The sequence below is a fragment of the Sphaerodactylus townsendi genome, linkage group LG07 (genome assembly GCF_021028975.2).
Source record: "Sphaerodactylus townsendi isolate TG3544 linkage group LG07, MPM_Stown_v2.3, whole genome shotgun sequence".
Taxonomy (NCBI): domain Eukaryota; kingdom Metazoa; phylum Chordata; class Lepidosauria; order Squamata; family Sphaerodactylidae; genus Sphaerodactylus; species Sphaerodactylus townsendi.
The window spans coordinates 95,097,913-95,111,151 of NC_059431.1; the positions used below are offsets into that span (position 1 = coordinate 95,097,913).

Sequence of the window (13,239 nt, forward strand, 5' to 3'; positions counted from 1 at the left end):
AGGTGGACACCCCTACTGTAGACCAATTAAAGTATTCTCTTTTACTAGACAGCATTCCTGGGGGTGGGGGGTGGGGGGCAGACGACAAGTCTTGCTTCTGGGTGAATAAAGTATGGAAGATGAACTCTGCAGTCTTGTCTGCAGAATAAGATCAGTGTGGCAGTCTGGTTTCTTCCACCCCCCACCTAACTCTGCAGCAACCAGAAAAAGGAAAATGGAGCAGGGCTGGGTGGGTAGAATGCCGCTAAGCATGACAAACACTTTCTTGAACATGTTCTGGATGTAACTCCCCAAAGTTATGGACAGGGCCATCTCTAGGCTGACACTACTATATACTGTTTTGAAGCAACAGATAATTTTCGCAAACCAATGGGGAAAGTAGCAGTTGATTTTCTCCTAGGATATGGGAGGGGAGATACTGGGGTGGTAGTGGTGGTTTTTTGGCCCCCAAGTTCAAGAGAATGTCACACAACCTACTTTCCCTTTGTTTATTCTCTTCAAAGTTGGCTTTGTTTGGGGAACGCAAAACAGACATATAAACTTACAACAATGTGAGCCAATAGTTGCCTGACATCCCCTTGGCTGAACTGAGGAGGCAGGAACCTTTCCTTAGCAAGGGAGGTGGGCTTCTGACAGGAAAACTGGCCAGTCTAGGAGGGAAGAGGGAAGGCAGGAGGCCCCACCACTCACCCTGGGGCAAGCGAACTAGCCTCCTGCCTTCAAAAAGGCTCACAGCTAACCGATACATGGCTTGGCAATAGTTGTCGGACAATTTACAGTAAGCGAAGGTGGAAGAGGAACTGGAAAGTGAGGCCTTCACACCCAAGTGCAGGGGGTAGACACAGCTCTTTGCTTTGTTACAGTATAGATCTCCTTTTCACAACAGGATTTTCCCTCTCTCCTTCCAAAACCTAAGGCTCCGCAGTCAGATTTCAGTGTTTCGCGTTGATGATGTCAACAAATTCAGGCTTGAGGGAGGCCCCACCCACAAGGAAGCCATCCACGTCACCTTGGGAGGCCAGTTCTTTGCAGGTGCCACCAGTGACTGAACCTGCAACAAATAAATTCCATTAAAAGTCAGGTCTCCAAGGAGGAAAACAGAAAAAGAAGACTTTCAAGATGTGAAGCTTTTCCCTACAGGAACTTTCTGAGATCACTCAGAGGCATATCATGGGGAAATGGCGCCCGGGGATACCACCTCCCCCCCCCCCCCCAGGGCAAGGGGCGGCTCGGACAGGTATTGCAGCAGCAGCCATCAGAGCCGCCCCCCAACCGTCCGCCTCCTGCCCTCCCCGGGCCCTCAAACACGGGGCACGCGACTCCAACAGGCATCGTGGGGGAGGAGGGGGGTGGGGGCAATTTTGCACCTGGGGACATTTGACACCCCCCGTCCGCATTGCAGATACGCCACTGAGATCACTACCACGACTTGACAGCATGTGCCTATTTGAAAGCCACTTTGGGACTTTCAGAATGTAGAAATAGTAGCAATCAACTATTTTCCTGGCCCTGTCTGATACCTGTCTGTTTCTCCCTGCAGGGCAAGTAAAGGTGTGAAATAAGACTGGAGAACTAGCACAACTAGATTTCCCCTTCCAGTTCCTTTGAACGTTAAATAAAAATGCAGATCTGATCACAGATTGTCTGCCGACCTTGTGTAGCTTGGTTGTCAAGTTAGGATCAGGAAGCATGCTTAAATGGGGGATGCCATGAAACTAAAACATTTTTCGTTGCAATGCCATTAAAGCTGGGGTAGCCACAACACAAGATTTAGAGCCCGAGTGCCAGAGTTCTTTGCCTTGGTCCCATGCAGCTAGGATCCACAGCGGCAGACCAGTTTAGCAGTGACTAAAAGGCATTCTCTCAGAGAACGTTCAATGGAAGACCTTCAGACTGAGATGCTAAGAATGGACCCAGAGGCCCTATAGGACACCTACATAGGAGTGGTCAAAGCTCAATTATACATACACAAACCCTGTATTCTATTTATTAAGAATATTTCTATGACACCTCTTCAGAGTTTGGTTTAAGGTATCATACAATCAAAAACAGGTCAGTTTTCTCAGCGCTACACGCAGAGGAGGGGTCCTCAATTGCTTTTGTCCTGTAATACAATCCACTTTTTCTTAAAGGGAGGTGCGATTTGGCAATGCCTTTTCCTCAATCAGTTCTGGGCAACTAATGCTCCTATTGATGCCTCGTTAACCACAATGAACAAATATTACATATTGGTAGCTTAGTGATCAGTATCAGACTAGTATCTGAGAGTCCCTCCTTCAGCTACAGAAGCTTTCTGGGTGATCGGGGGCCAGCCACTCTTTCTCAGTCTAGCCTACTTTGTAGGGTGATTGCTTTAAGGATAAAACAGAGGATGGGAGAATAATGCTGTAAGCTGCTTCGGGTCCCCGTTGTGGAGAAAAGGAGGGTATAAACAGCTGAAGAAATGAATAGGCAGATTCACGCCATGTTTGCTACCGTAATTAGGAAAGCACTGCTTACCTCCGTAGATGATCCGAGTGGACTGCGCCACAGCCTCAGACACGTTGCTCTTCAGCCAGCCCCTGAGTTTCTCGTGGACCTCTTGGGCCTACAAAAACAGAGGAATAGTGTTAGGTACCACCTGCACAGCCCATCGTGTCCAGTTTTTGGTGGGAAAAAACCCCTTTAGTGGGAAAACCACAGGAACACAACCAAGTCAACGTTGTCTACACAGACTGGAAGTGGATCTCCAGGGTTCCAGGAAGGGGTCTTTCACCTCCTACCTCATTGTTTTAACTGGAGATGCTGGACTTGAAAGCAGGGCTCATGTGGATTTCCCAATCTTCCAATTCATGCATCACCCTTGCCCCCAAACAGAGGTGAGATATGAAAACACTTCTGCGCTATGCACATACATACCTGCTGGGGAGTTGCCGTTTTGCCGGTCCCGATAGCCCAAACTGGCTCGTAAGCGAGAACCACTTTGCTCCAATCTTTCACGTTATCTGAAGAATAAAAGAGTGTATTATTCAAACTGGCATCTGTACAGACAGATGAACAAAACTGGCTGCTTAGGGGAGGCAGGCAGAATTTCCGTTCCACTCCAGAATCTTTTAATGTGATGGAACTCTTGCATTAAAAAAAAGAGAAAAAGATACCACAGGATATCTCCATCCACCAAATCTGATTAGGACAGATTAATGATTGCTGAAGAAGCTAAAACTGGACATAACTACATTTTGAAATCAAAGGAACAGAAACTAGTTTATATGAAGGAGCTTCAGATGTCTAAGGACCCATGGATTTCAGGACACCTATTATTAAATGGACTGACAACTGTTTGTAGTTCTGGAGTAACTAGACTATGGGTCTCCAACGTCACAGAACCCACTGACGTCTCTCCTGGTGCTTTTGGAAAGTGCGCAGAACCAGGTGGGGGATTTGCCCAGCAAGGTTTCTGGTTGGCCACTGGACATTTGATTGGCTCTGCAGATTTTGAAAGGTGTTGATTTGGCAGCAGCTGTCACCACAGTATAAAGCTCTTCACTGTGCAACTGAAGTCAAGCTGTGATATCCACTTTTTGACTGGCACCACCTCCTGTGGCAGCCATTTTTTGGCTGTGCCTACCACACTTCACAATTCCAAAGGTGCTCACATGGTCAAAAAGGCTGATGTCACCTGACTAGGAGTTGAGCAGCTGACCTGATGCCTGCAGGAAGTTATATATTATTATATTGTTAATATGAGAATTGTTCATTTTTAGGCACTGCCTAAAATATATTGAACTGAATGCCAAAATATATTTTTACTTTCAAACCGGGGGGGAAGGAGAACAGGGCTAGGTAGGCACTAGGACCCAGGAAGAGCATTCCAAAGAACTTTTGCCATGTTGAGTTCTGTGGTGGAGGAATATACCACCTTATTATGCTCTGCTTTACATAACGATTATACCGTAGTAGGGTTGTATATTCCTCTCCCACAGAACAAAGCATGCCAGACTTTCTTTGTCACAGAATGTTCTGCCTATGGTTCTAGTACCTACCTAGCCCTGCTCCCCGCATCTATTTGAAAGTCATTTAAAGAACTATAAATGCTCTTGTATTAACGTACCATCTTCAATAACGTACAAAATAATGGTTTTGACAAAGGCAGTACATAAAAATAAATAATTCTCATATTCATTCAAGAATATATTCTAATGTGCAAGCATACAATTTTCTCAACCGTTGCACCTCAACTGACTGTACTATCATCTTTCTGTGGAACAGAGTACATCTTTTTCTGAGACAAAGTATAAAACTTCTAATAGGCTTTTCTTCACAGGCTCACACAGAGAAAGAGCCTCTCCCCCAAGGATAGCATCAGCCAGAAGGCCAGGTCTCCTTACCTGCAATAACCTTGGTCTGCTGGAACACCACCTTCTCTGTGATGCCAGCTTCTCTCTCATCCAGCTTCTCCCCAATGCAGGCAATCACACCAAGCCCCTCGGTCAAGGCGTGGGCCACCTTCTGTCCAATGAGCTAAAGCAGACACAAGATCTTAAGAAGGAAAGAAATGCTCCCTATCTCTGCCACGGAACAATCTTCTCCAAGTTGGAGACGTGCCACCCTTAACCTATAACCTAGTGCACACCATACATTACAAAAAATTAGGACGTCAAAGCAGCACTCTACACAAGACAACTTTACTTATGATAGATGCGTTCTACACTTGGGTATCATTAAATGAGACAGTTGCCTTCAATGACCATCACCCAATTTTTCACCTTCAGGCCTAATTGCTATTTGCTGCTTTTATTAAAGGCCTGGGGGAGAAATCTGGGATTTCATCGTATAAGAGGAGTGGATGAGAAGTTACAAGTCTCCTTTACTAGCTGTCAGGAGCTGCTGCAAGTGGAGAACAGGCTGTCTAAAATGCCAGCATGTTATAATGGTTAAGAGCAGGTGGACTGTAATCTAGAGAAATGGATTTGTTTGCCCGCTCCCCCACGTGAAGTCTGCTGGGTAACCTTGGGCTAGTCATAGTTCTTCAAAACTCTCCCAATGCCACCTACCTCACAAGGTGTCTGTTGTGGGTAGAGGAAGGTGAAAGAGCTAATAAGCTCCTTCAAGTCTCCTTACATGAGAGAAAAGGGGGGTGGGTATAAATCCAAACTCCTTTTTCAAATGTCAGGTCGATCGTGACCAAAGGTTTGGCTGCTCACCGAGATCTGTACATTATATCTTTCCTTCTAACTCAGAACCACAGCTGTGAAAAAAGTCCCAGGATGATTTCTTTTTTAAAGCACCAGTGCTAGCTAGGAAAGAAACAGAAAGGGAAATCAGAGGTCACCCACCTCATCTGACTCCCCAAAGACGTGCCTCCTCTCCGAGTGTCCCAAGATCACCCAGTTGACTCCAATATCCTTGATCATGGCTGGGCTGGAAAGAAATGGAAGTGGTCAGGACTTTATTTGCCACAAGCCCCCCCCCCCCGCCCCTTTTGGATATGCACAGGCCCCAGAGCCCCTGAAGATTCACCTGATCTCTCCTGTGAAAGCCCCCTTTGCCACCTTGTAACAATTCTGGGCGGCCAAACCGATCTTGGCATCGAGCTTCTGGCGGGCAAAGTCAAGGTAGATGGAAGGGGCACCGCAAACCACCTCTATGGGCAAGAAAGAAAAGAACATCAGGGGATCAGGTAGGTACCCCAAATATCATCATAGCCAGGTGAACTCATTTTCCTTTCCTTTTTCCAGCCCCTTCCTAGACCAGTCTTGAACAATAAAACCATAAAATTGAAATAAGACCCATATCTAAAACCATTTTCCTTCAACTCTTCACTTCTAAATAACAAGCAACAAAGTATGTCGAGGATCAGACTTGCCTAAGAGGAACTGAACCTTTTGCTGCTAAGTTGCTCGAGAAAATGTGAACCATTTATGAAAACATTTTGACCAAGATCACCAAGGTTATATTTGTATTGTCCTTCCTGTGCAGTTTCCCTCACTGCTGGAATTTATAGTGGAATCTCCTTGGGCCAAGTACATCTTCTGCACACAAAACTGAAAGAGCAATTCAAACCTCCCTTTCCGCCCAATGTAACTTACAAGATAGTTTCAAAAAGTAGCCATGTTGTCTGCATTAGCACAACCAGAGTCAAGTCCACCAGCACCTTAAGAAATCTACAAGATTTTTTTTAGGTATGGGCTTTCAAAGGTCTATGATATGAATCTAAGGTATCTCTAACCCTTGAAAGCTTATACAAAGAAAGTCTTACTGGCCTCTAAAGTGCTACTGGTCTCAAATTTAGCTGTTCTACTCTACAAGGTTGTTCTCAGGATAACAGGAGATAGAGGAAACATTTGTAACCCATTGGGGGATAGCGAGAAAATCACAAATAAAGCAGTACCAGTAAGAAGCTGATGACTTCAGGTGCAGGGGCTACTAAAGCTTTGAGACGCCCCAGAAACCCTCATGGATAAGTCAGTCCAATACCAGCCACCCACTGTTTAGACTGGATTCCCAGCCACCTTTTAAACAGGTTTTACTGAGGAAGGGCTTGAGAGTCAGATAAAAGCCACAGCTTAGGGCCTGAGTATCAACCAGTGAGAGAATCAGTAGATTGATATAGAGACATCATGCACTTACACATAGAACAGAAGTTTAGCTCTACTGTGAAATGATGTTTCTTTGAAGGCCACCCATAAATGTTAAATATTTTGACCAACTTCACAATGGGCATCACCCACACACTGTGTGAGATTGGGCTAGCACTATTCACAACTGACAAATGGACTGCTACACCACAATATCCAACAATGCCCAGATGCAGCCCTAGATTTATTTATTTCATTTACTTAATTTATAGCCCAGCTTTCTAGTACTGGGGAATCAAAATGACCTCTAACCACTACACAACCCTGACAAATGGTTTCATTTGGGGCAGCTGAGAAGAGCAACTTATCCAGAGATGGGCAGCAGGTAATTTCCCAGCACCTGTGTTTCAACTCTGCTAAGAGCTGGTACCAGCAACATATAGCTTTCTGGCTTAAAACTTTTTCCCAATATGAGGAGAAGCACTAATTCAAGGGCAGGAACTTTTCAACACAGCCTTCAACACTTTTCAACTTTTCAACACAGTACTTTTCAACACAGCCACTGCAAGTGGTACAGCTGAAAAAAAACCCTTTTCAGCCTGAGATTCTTGGACAGATGTTGCCAAACAGAAAAGGGAACACTTAGCCCAGACAGATCAACAGCTTGTTGAAGCAGAAACCATCTCCGTGTCTTCACATATGTATTTTAAGCAGCTATAAATAAAGATCTGTATGTGTCTGAGCTCTTTCAAAGGTCAATGCAAAAGCAGGCGTGTTTAGTCAGACAACATTACCTCTAACCACAGCAGAAATTCTTAAATTCTAGGAAATCTCTTTGCAGGCATGGCCATATTATCCATAAGGCAGATTAGGCTGAAGCATAGGGCTGAGGTACTGTTACCAGTGCTCTAGGGCTCCAAAGGTACAAAGCACTTTGTGCTCAAGCTGGGGTTTGTTTTGAGTCAACTGGGGGGACGGGGACAGGACAGTGAGCCAATAGCATACTACCATCAGGGTTGCGATGTCATGCTGCCTCCTCCCTTATTATACCTCCATGAGTAATACAGTCTTATTTGTGATCTTGATCGCGTGTGCTTGAACATTCCAGTGAGCTGTTGGGACCAGCCAAAACATTTTTTATTTAGAAATATTTAGAAAGGACAGCTAACATGTACAAGCACAAGTCAGGATTGCAAAAGAGAAAAGGAAGAACAACTGCACTGTGAGAAAAGAGATCAGCAGACTTTATGTCAGCTGGGTATCATCACTGCCATGTGAATACTGATAGCGCAAACAGTGGCATAAGTACCTGAAAGCTGAGGGGCCTGGCCAACAGGTTAACATGGCCCAGCTTCAAGGCCTAGCTCAACACTCCTTGGGCAGTCACCTATGGATCTGTCTGCCTGAGCCCTTTCCGGAGGAACCCTTTAATGAGTGCTTCTGGCAGAACAGATATGCCTAATATTTTAGGATTAAAATTCTTGTTTAGCTGGTGGGGGAAACATAGGGAAAGTGAAAACAGCAGGCCTTGTGTTTACAATGGCAATGGATACTCTCTGGTAAGGTTGCCTGCAGCTGCTCACCTTTTCCCTTCCTCAAGCAAACATGGCCAGGGGAGTGTATTTGGGGCAGGCTGCTTGACATCCTCCAACTCACTGTCCTTCATGCCGAGGCCTGTCTCCTGACCTTTAGCAGGCCGCAAGGATAGAATTTCCAGCTCCAAGTACAGTAGCCAGTATTTTTAGGCCCCTGCACCTATATTTAGGATCCCACCTTCTCCAAACCCTTTGACATTTCTTCAGGATACCACTGCAGCTTCCCCGGTTCACTGTGCCCTTTCTAGATTAATGAGATGGGGCAAGCAGGGAGGCATCTGCCCGTCAAATCATTCAGAACTGATATACTTTGCCCCTGTCGTTCACACTGCTGAGTCTGATCAGGAGCTAGCATGCCCACCGGCATATCTGTGCCAAGCAAAACCTAAGACAGGTAGGCAAGCTTGGCCTCACTGAGCTGGGTATCTTTTCACATCATCCCTCCCCCCCCCCAATGCCAGTTCACAGACTGCCCAAGAGGGCCTGCTCCCAGGGGGGTGGGGTGAGGGAGGAGATAAGACCCCACTGTGTCCCTTTCCCTTGTCTCTGCCTTGCTGGCCAGATCTCTTTGGAATCATTGCTAAAACTGGTCAGCCACCCTTTGCCAAACCCCCCCCCCCATTGTAAGTGGTGAAAGAACCCAGGGAGGTTCACAAGCAGGCGATCAGCTCTGTCCCCCTGCTAGGCCCCAGCACCTAGAGGAGAAAAAAAAGAATTTGGATTTATACCCTGCTTTTCTCACCCATAAGGAGATTCAAAGCAGCTTACAAACTCTTTCCCTTCTTCTCCTCACAACAGACACCTTGTGAAGTAGGTGGGGGCTGAGAGAATTCTGAGAAAACCGTGACTAGCCCAAGATCACCCAGTAGGAATGCAGGAGTAGGGAATCAAACTGGTTCTCTAGATTAGAGCCCACCACTCTTAACCACTACACCACACTGGCCCTCTGCTCTCTAGTAGGTTTGCATGAAAAGAGGGTCCTGGAAGAACCATAGTCATACTCGCCGGGCCTGATCCTCTCAAGGCATTGACACAGTTCTCGGGAAAGGTATAGCGGGATCTCCTTCCCTTACGGCTACTGCAGACCAGTTCCTGAGATTTTCTCCTTTTTTTTTTCAAAAACTCTGTCCAAGTCTTTAAGTTATAAGGGCAAAAGAGAAGGCTTCTCCAAAGACAAGTCGGAAACACACCTGCCCCTGCGCGTCAACGATTGCAAAAGGGTCAGGGAGAGCCAGAAGCACAGGGGGCCCGTTTTTCAAAAACCGAGTCCTTTTCCTAAAAGCGCGTGCAGGGAGGCCATGCAACACAGCAGCGGCAGCACCGCTGGCGGCTTCCCTGCACCATCCATTTCGAGTCCCCAATGTCGGCGGTTTTGCAAATGCAACAAGAGGAAGAGGAGAACCCGCCGGCTGGGCCATGGAGGACGTGCAAGCGGACACGAAGCAAAGGAGGAGGAGGGCCCCCGAGCGGCAGAGGGAGGCCGCAAAAGCCTCCTCCTCCCCCGCCCTCCACACGGCTTTTTGCGGCGAGACACCCCAGTTGGAAGCCAGACTGCTTCCCCCACCTCCAAGTGCTGCCCGCTTGCTGGGCGGCCGGGCACCATTTTGTACCCCGGGCCTCCTTTGCTAGGCGGATACAGGGAAGCCTTAGCTAAGGGGGCTGCAAGGAGAACGAGCTGGGGGCGCTTCTTTGGAGCAAGCCCCCGTCCGACCCCCTGTTGCACGCTTTCTCGGATGCCAGCACACACCACGCCTGCGTTTCCCGGTTGCGGACTCCCTTGTTCCCTCCCCAGCCGTGCGCCCTGGTGCAAAGGGCTGCTCCTGACCGGTATCTGCGGGGACTTTGGCGCCGTTGAGTGTCTGGATGAGCTCCCCGAGGCTCTTCTTGTCGCCATTCATTTTCCAGTTCCCGCCCACGAAGAATTTCCTGGGGCCCATGACGGTGATGAAGAGGGTGAACGGCCCGACCGCTTCGCAAAAGAGAGAGGACAACAGGAAGGTCAGGAGCCGCCACGCGCGCCGTCTCGCGCCGAGCTATTTTATAGGGGACTCGGGAGGACTCGCCCACAGCCATTGTGACATCACACAGCCCCGCCTCTCTTTTCATGACTCGACGGTTCTGATGAATCAGTTCTGCTCGGATGGGCGACAGGCGCGGAGTTGTTTGCAGGGAAATGAGGTAGGGGGAGGGGAATTGAGACCTTTGCAAAACCAAACCGAAGGCCGGTAGTAGCCCATTACAAAATGACACACGGCCTCTCGAGCCAGACCTCACTTCATCAGATATATAGGGAGCGTTCCCAGCACATTTCTATGCACATCTGCGGAGGACTTGGCTAACTGTAGATTGGGGAAATTCCTGGAGGATTGGGGATATAGACTGGGTAGGGTCAGATTCAGGCAAGGGCGGGATATTTCCACCACTGGAACTGATCTCTGCTGTCTGGCGCTGAGCTGCAATTCTGGGAGATCGCCAGGGCCAACCTGGATGTTGGCAAAATGACTTCTAATTTGATTGATTTATAGGCTGACCTTCCCCAAACAGCTCAGGGTGGCTTACAACATCTTAACAAAGCATATTACCACCTCAAAGAGGCGGCCAAGTTCATCAGTAGTTAACCCAGGAAGCTCAGTAATTATATAATGGTACAAATAAAGCCCCCCCCCATCAAGCCAAGAGGGGGGAAATCAGCAATACATTGCACACTTGAATATAAAGAATACTCTCTACTATACCTGGATAAACTTTGTTAGTTGTTCAAGTGGTACTGGGCTCTTGTTTCATGCTGCAGTGGTTAGAGTATCAAACTAGGACACTAGTTTGAATGCCACTTTGTCATAGAAGTTTACTGTGTGCCCTTCAGTCAGTCAGTCACACACATTCAATGTAACCTATCTCACTGGACTGTTGCGAGAATAAAATAGAGAGGAGAAAGATTTAACCTGGCTTGGGGTTTCATTGACAGGAAAGGGGTGTAAACAGATAAATTATATTGGAGCAAACTGGCATGACTCCCCAGGCACTACTACCATGGCAATCCCATTATCCATATAATTCGCTAAGGGTTTGGAATGTCCGACAACAAACCCTCAATGGATGTGCAGGATTCCTACTGGTTGGAAGTGCATCCCTCACATCCCAACCACCTCCCTTCCCAAGAGTTGCAGGCCCTGGGAGGCGAGGTGGGGTGAGAAACACAAAAGGATTCCCCCCCCCCCCCACTCCCTTCCCTGTTTCCCAAGCCATGCTGGGAAACAAAGGATTCCCCCCCCTTCCCGTTTCCCAAGCCCCTTCCTTTTTCTCACACTGCACAGGGCTTGAAAAAGAAGAGGGGGGGGGGACACAGCCCACTCTTGCCCATCCTCCCCTTAAAATGGCCTTTACTGCTAGTCTTTTCATAATTTACTAGTTTTTAGAAGGAGATTGTGGTCAATAATCTCCTGCTACTGCAGATGCAAAAGGTCTGGTCTGTCTGTGAGCCCGGAAATGGGCTGACCTTGAATATCCCCAGCTCTTGAAGGCTAACCGACAATAGTATTTTCCTGCATCAGTCTGTACAACTTTAAAAAAACTTTTTAATAGTGATAAAGACATCATGGTTCTGCAAAAAATTAATTCCATTGGCATTCCACTTGATTCAGTTCTTAGGTTAGAGAAACAATAGGCCTTTAGGTTGCTGCACCAGGGACTGCCGGACATCAAGAGTCAGGCTTCACACTCTTGCAAACAGAATAGTCTGTTCTCCTGTTGTAGTGCTGGTTTGAGGCTTCTGCTCCCTATTTATTCCATCTCAACTCAGCAGAGCTTTTATGATTCAACATTCAGTTTTCAGCAGTCCTTTTAGGTAGATTTTTTAGAACATCAGGAGAGTGTAGATGCCTGAATTCTTATCTGCTGACTTGCTAGATTGCAGTTTTTATACCAAGTTGAGGACCTCTGCAATTAGCCCCCTCCTACATAAATCTCATGGTTACCCAACTGAAGGGGGTGGTCTTATATACCTCCCATGGAATCCTTGTATTACCCATCAAGTTGCTCTGAGCTGGACATGTCCTTGACCTGGACTTTGCAACAGGCCAAGTTGAGAGTGATCTGTTAGTTGTGGGACTTAGGTCATGGTATTTTGATGGACAAACTCCAGGGAATGTGGTTGAGGGGCACTGTGTCAGTGATTCTCCACATACCTTTGGGGTTGGTTCCAGAAGATAGTGTTGGGAAAGTCATGCTTGCAGTTCTGGGAGCTCTCTTGTGGGGGTCTCCTGGGCTTGGCCCTGAACCCTACACTACTCAACATCTACATAAAGCCGCTGGGTGAGGTCATCAGCAGATTTGGAGTCAAGAGCCCTCAGTATGTCGTTGCCCAGCTCTATTTCTGCATTTTATCAGAATCAGGAGAGGTGGTTGGTGCACTGGACCATTGCCTGGAAGACATTATAGGCTGGACGAGGACTAACCAATGTTGAATCCAGACAAGACAGAGGTTTTCTGTGTTCCAGGCTCCCAAGTCTGTGAGATCACAGGACACCCGGTTCTGTATTGCCCCAGAAGGACTGGGTATGAGCTCGGGAGGTGGTCCTGAATTCACTGCCGTCCTTTGAAGAACCTTCCTCCAGCTCTGCCTGGTTTGCCAGCTTCATCTGTTTTTGGACAAAGGGGACCTGGCTGCAACGTTACATGCTCTGATAACCTCTTGATTGAACTACTGTAATGCATTCTACATGGGACTGTCCTTGAAGACAGTCCGGAAGCTGGAGCTGATGAAGCTAGGCTGTTAGCCAGTACATATGACTGGATGCACATTATGCCAGGCCTTAAGGAAAATTATGGACACACACATCCTGACTCCCATTTAAGAAATTCATTTGCATAGCTGAAAGTATGGAACGAGCAAACCAGGACACAATGCTGCCTCTTTGCTGATGTAAGAGGGAGAGAAGAATTATTATCCGTTTCCAGTTGGCCATATTGATGTGTTTCCACCAGGATCAGGAAGGGAAGGCCTGATCTAAACAGAAGGGAGAAGGGAAGAAATAGAACACACACAAGAGAACATTAACCTGGCAAGGTGGTCAGGGGAAACATACTCA

At 47.2% G+C, this 13,239-nt stretch overlaps 1 protein-coding gene across 1 annotated transcript; it reads right to left on the bottom strand.

The window, feature by feature from the left end:
* Positions 1-474: 474 nt before the first annotated feature.
* TPI1 (triosephosphate isomerase 1) lies at positions 475-10,188 on the bottom strand. Its single transcript, XM_048503627.1, has 7 exons — positions 9,978-10,188; positions 5,500-5,623; positions 5,316-5,400; positions 4,368-4,500; positions 2,899-2,984; positions 2,500-2,587; positions 475-1,051 (listed from the first exon to the last, which is right to left on the bottom strand). The coding sequence occupies exons 1-7, from the start codon at positions 10,087-10,089 to the stop codon at positions 933-935; spliced, it is 747 nt and encodes a 248-aa protein (XP_048359584.1). The 5' UTR covers positions 10,090-10,188; the 3' UTR covers positions 475-932.
* Between the last annotated feature and the right edge of the window lie 3,051 nt (positions 10,189-13,239).

Bases quoted from the DNA above. Each gene is read 5' to 3' on its own strand.
- TPI1 (XM_048503627.1), bottom strand. From the start codon at position 10,089: ATGGGCCCCAGGAAATTCTTCGTGGGCGGGAACTGGAAAATGAATGGC. The intron at 4,501-5,315 runs GTGGGTGACCTC...TGTCTGCTTTAG, and splicing joins TCTTTGGGGAGTCAGATGAG to CTCATTGGACAGAAGGTGGC. The intron at 2,588-2,898 runs GTATGTATGTGC...CTGTTTTTGTAG, and splicing joins AAACGGCAACTCCCCAGCAG to GCCCAAGAGGTCCACGAGAA.